The 4,825-nt window shown below is 44.1% G+C and overlaps 1 protein-coding gene across 1 annotated transcript; it reads right to left on the bottom strand.

Annotated features, from left to right (window-relative positions):
* Positions 1–678: 678 nt before the first annotated feature.
* On the bottom strand, positions 679–2,746 carry LOC134655239 (lipase 3-like). Its single transcript, XM_063510687.1, has one exon. It carries the CDS (start codon positions 2,708–2,710, stop codon positions 773–775), a length of 1,938 nt encoding a protein of 645 aa, XP_063366757.1. The 5' UTR covers positions 2,711–2,746; the 3' UTR covers positions 679–772.
* Positions 2,747–4,825: the final 2,079 nt, after the last annotated feature.

The raw sequence follows: 4,825 nt of genomic DNA, 5'->3' as shown, positions 1-4,825 counted from the left end.
TTTTGTGTGAAAATCTTAATGCGGTTCACAGAATACATCTACTTACCAAGTTTCAACAGTATAGTTCTTATAGTTTCGGAGAAAAGTGGCTGTGACATACGGACGGACAGACAGACGGACAGACGGACAGACGGACAGACGGACAGACAGACAGACAGACAGACAGACATGACGAATCTATAAGGGTTCCGTTTTTTGCCATTTGCCTACGGAACCCTAAAAAGCGGTCATGTGCGGGTTCGTTTAACTCGCGCACCGAGGGTTCCGTACAAACATTCAATTATCTCATGTAACTATTTACAAAGAGATTATTTCAAATACTCGTTGCTATTCATAAACCATAAACACAAAGGGCTTTTGACCAGATGTTTTATACTATGCATAATCAATCATCGCCATCTATCGGCAAATTTACTACTGTATGTATTTGTATGTCGGTTTTTCAGGGTTAATAAAATTCTTTATCATGTTGTCCTTTAGGCAGCGTATCCACCAGAGATATACGAGGATACACTATGCATACTCGCTCATCTCTGGTGGAAACACAGCCTTACACGCCTTTATATTTAGAAATACTACCTACGGCTTATTAGAAAACTTGATATTAAAAAAAAAGTTTTTTATTGACTTTTTTTTGGGGTTCAGTAAAGATATAGGGCTTCTAGTGACAAGATAAAGTAAGATGGACGGATTTATTTATTCATGAAAATACAAATCTCGTAATGATAAATTAATGAAAGATAAATTATGATTAACTAAAATTAACCTAAACTTATAGCTGGTACTCCTGCTTCTGTTCTTGGTTCTTCTCGATGGAGGCGATCAGTCTTTGGTACACGGCTTCAGGGGCGTTCTTGGAGAATTGGAAGTCCAGGTGGCTGAACTGGGGGACCTGGTACGCGTCAGCGTGCGGGAGCTCGGAGCGGAGCTGCTCGACGTCTGCGGGCTGCGCCAGCCAGTCCTCAGTGCTGTAGTACAGCGTCACAGGCACGCGGACTGCAGACATCTGGTACTTCGGAGGCTGCTCGCTTCCGTACACCTTCATGTTGATGGCGGGCCCGAAGTCGTAACGTCTGAAAGTAGTAGCCACGGCCTGGCCGTACTGCTTGATCTGTCTGGTCGAAGCTCCAGCGGGCAAGTGGTTCGCGATCATCGGGACGATCTTTGGGTCATAGTTGTCCACCATACCGGAGATGACCAGGTTCACGTTGGACGCGACGTGCTCGCAGCCGAATTTCTTGGCCAGCATATCGCCGCCGACGGTCTGGATCACTTCCTGGGTGGGCTTGAACTCGGAGTGCCCGAGGATCTGGTGCAGGCGCTCGTAGAACGGGCTGTTGGGCGCGATCATCTTCAGGAGCGGGCTGCGGGTGTGGCTCATGTACACCATCGGGGAGAGAGCGTACATCATGATGATTTTGTTGTTGTACACCGGGCGGGAGGAAGCCAGGGCGAAGAAGGTGGTGGTGCCCTCAGAGAAGCCGACGTAGTATATCTTTTCCTGGTGGGTCGTGTTCAAGGCGTAGTCGATCATGGCCGGGAGGTCGTGGAGCGCGATCTCGTCGTTGCTGAACTGCCAGAAGTCGGGCTGGCCGGGGTGCTTGCTGACGTGGCGGCGGGAGTACTTGTTGCCGCGGGCGTTGCCCATCCAGACATCGTAGTCGGCATCAGCCAAGAGGTAGGCCAGGCCAACACCAGGGCCGGAGAGAACCCAGTCGTCGGCGCTTCCGAGGAGACCGTGCATCAAGAACACGACTGGGCGCTTCTGGACATCACGAGTCTTCTGCTTGGGCGGGATACGGAACAGAGTAAGGATGTAGCCATCGTCGGTCTTGACGGTGTGCTCTTCAACGGCGTACTGGTGCTTTTGGAGGAGCTGGGTGACATTCAAGTGGGTCTCCTCGTTCTCGGCGGCGGTCATGTACATCTGGTGGAAGGTCTTCTTTTCCTCCTCAGTGAAGTCTTTGACGGTGTTGTAGGCGTCAGCGAAGATGCGCTCGATGTCCTTCTGTTCGGCGATGGGGGAGTGCGGGCCGACGGCCATGCGGATACCGCTCCATTCCACGTTGTCGCCGTAGACGGCTGGGTAGAACTTCTGGTCGTCGCTACGTTTCTTCTGGTATGGTTTCAACTGATCCTTGCTGTATTGCTCCTGGCTCCTCAACTGGGTTTGGTAGTACTTGATCTGTTCCTCGCTGCTTCGCTCCTGGGGCTGGTAGTACTTCATTTGTTCCTCGCTGCTTCTCAGAGCCTGGGATTTCATCTGTTCCTCGCTGCTTCGCTGGAATTGCTGCGGCTCCTGGACGAGGTAGCTGGAGATGGGCAGGGCGGAGCGTTGGTTCCAGATCTGGGATTCCAACGGTCTCTGGTACTCGACGATGTTGACGCGGATCTTCTCATCAGCCTCATGGGAGCTGATCTCGGCGGTCTCGGGGTTGAGGTAGTCATTGTACCGGCTCTCCCTGACTTCTTGGGAGTTTCTGTCCTGGTACTTGCGCTCCTGGGACCTGTCTTCGGACTGGGTCTTCTGGCGCTGGTACTGGAGCTGCTGTTGCTGCTGGTCGAGCAGCTGGCCGTACTTGTAGCTGGTGGGGTCGATGTACGTGAGGGGCAGGTTCAGGGCCTGCATGGGGCGCTCATGGTGCCTCTTGAAGATGCTGGCGGCGGCCAGGTGCGCCAGACCGAGGCACACTACAAGACAGACCTTCATGTTGCAAGTTTCTGTCGAATATGATTTCTGTTGGACAGTCCGCCCGTTTTATACTGTTTAAATGTTAATTCAGCGCGTCGTCGCGAACGGATCGTGTGGTTGCAAATGCTGCGTCGTCGATTTGGTTTCGATTAGGTATTACATATTTGCAAGTGGTATATATGATTACGTGTTGTTATACAGCGATTGTAATAAAGTTTAGTCTTATTTTTACCCACTGACAAAAAAGGGAGGTAATGTTATTCCAGCATATGAAGATAAAAATTATTTGATTTTTTTTTCTACGCATTCACGCATGTATAAAGCTTAAAGTAGGAAAGTGTTTGAGTTGGTGGTGCCCTGCAAGGCTACAAAGTATGAAATTTTAAACTTTAGACATTTTAGACAGGTGGAAATCGGCCTGTTTCGAGAAAAGTCGTCGCCATCTCTTCTAAATACCTAAAACTGGTATGGATGTGTTCCTCGTGATCTCTAGAATACGAAATGACCGGTTTTAGTTTATGGAGTGGGGGACGGGTCGAAAAAAAGGGGGGCAAAGATGGCGGCCGACCATTATTGATATTTGTTCACATCTTGAGTCCTATGGGACCGATCGGTTCGTGTGAGGTGTCGTTTGAAAGAGTATTAAACGTGCTATTATTGTTTCATAATAACCGTAGTCATAACTGTAGTCGTTTACAAAATATTTTAAAATATTTGATTTTATACCGTGCATGGATGGCATAAGTACTGATTAAATATGCGCCTAACTCAATAAATTACAACAATACCGCAATTATTTTATTACAAAATATACGAGACATTTCATTAGCTTACCAAAAACATAAGTTTTATTGGCGTATGATATTATATAACCAATTAATAACGAATTTTGTTCAGCATGGGTCACTACGCACCGTCACGTAAATGGCGGGCGACCGACGTAAACTTTTCATTATTTCTCGGGTTCTATTTTATTGATCAATTGCTGATAGGTACCATTTGAAAGGTTATTAAACGTACAATAAATGGTTTCTAATAGCCGTAGTCATAACTTTAGTAATTTACAAAATATTTTAAAATATTTGATTTTTTTACCGTGCATGGATGGCATAAGTACTGATAAAATATGCGTCTAACTCAATAAATTATAACTTTACTCCAATAATATTCTTACAAAATGTACGTGAAATTTCATTAGCTTTCCAAAAATATAAGTTTTATTGGTGTATGATATTATATAACCAAGTAATTACGAATTTTGTTCAACATGGGTCACTAAGCGCCGTCACGTAAATGGCAGGAGATCGGTGTCAACTTTTCATTATTTCTCGGGTTTTATTTTATTGATCAGTTCGTGATAGATACCATTTGAAAGAATATTAAACGTACTATAATTGGTTTTCAATAACTGTAGTCATAACTTTAGTCATTTTCAAAATAATTGAAAACATGATTTTTTACCGTGCATGCACATAAGTACTGCTAAAACATGGTTCTAATTTAATAAATTATAACTTTATCGCAATTAATGTATTTACAAAATATACGAGACATTTCATTATCTTTCCAAAAACATAAGATTTATTGGTGTAAGATATTATATAACCAAGTAATAATGAATTTTGTTCAGCATGGGTCACTGCGCACCGTCATATAAATCCCAACAAACAATTAGGCGACACTTAGCACCTATTTTCTTACCTAAAGACAGCCTGGCTCTAGAATAGCTACATCTATAGTCTTAGTTTACAGTTTACAGGCTCTGGTGAGATAAAAGTGTTTAAAAGGTTCATCTAAAGATTTAAGATCTACAGTAGCTGTTTTGGGCGCTATATTGCATGTTAAGCTGCTAGTATTATAGCTTATAGCTCAAAGTGAATTGAACAACCTTAACATCTATATGAGTAATAATCTGCAATTTGCACTTAAGGTTCTAAACGTGTGATAAAGCCTTCTACTTATAGCTTTTTATATCGCAATCGCTACTTAACTCTCTTGTATGACTTACAGTCGAACAGAGAAGTTATGAGTCGCTATTATAGATCTAAGATCATGTAGTTACAGACGAGCGTTATTTAAATACCGTAGTACATCTTATAACTGACAATAGAGTCATACTTACAAGCTAAAACT

Source organism: Cydia amplana, chromosome 16 (assembly GCF_948474715.1).
Source record: "Cydia amplana chromosome 16, ilCydAmpl1.1, whole genome shotgun sequence".
Lineage (NCBI taxonomy): Eukaryota > Metazoa > Arthropoda > Insecta > Lepidoptera > Tortricidae > Cydia > Cydia amplana.
This window is presented reverse-complemented; position numbering and strand designations above follow the sequence as displayed.

What these genes read in the sequence shown, in the direction of transcription:
- LOC134655239 (XM_063510687.1), bottom strand. Translation starts at nt 2,710, where the DNA reads ATGAAGGTCTGTCTTGTAGTGTGCCTCGGTCTGGCGCACCTGGCCGCC.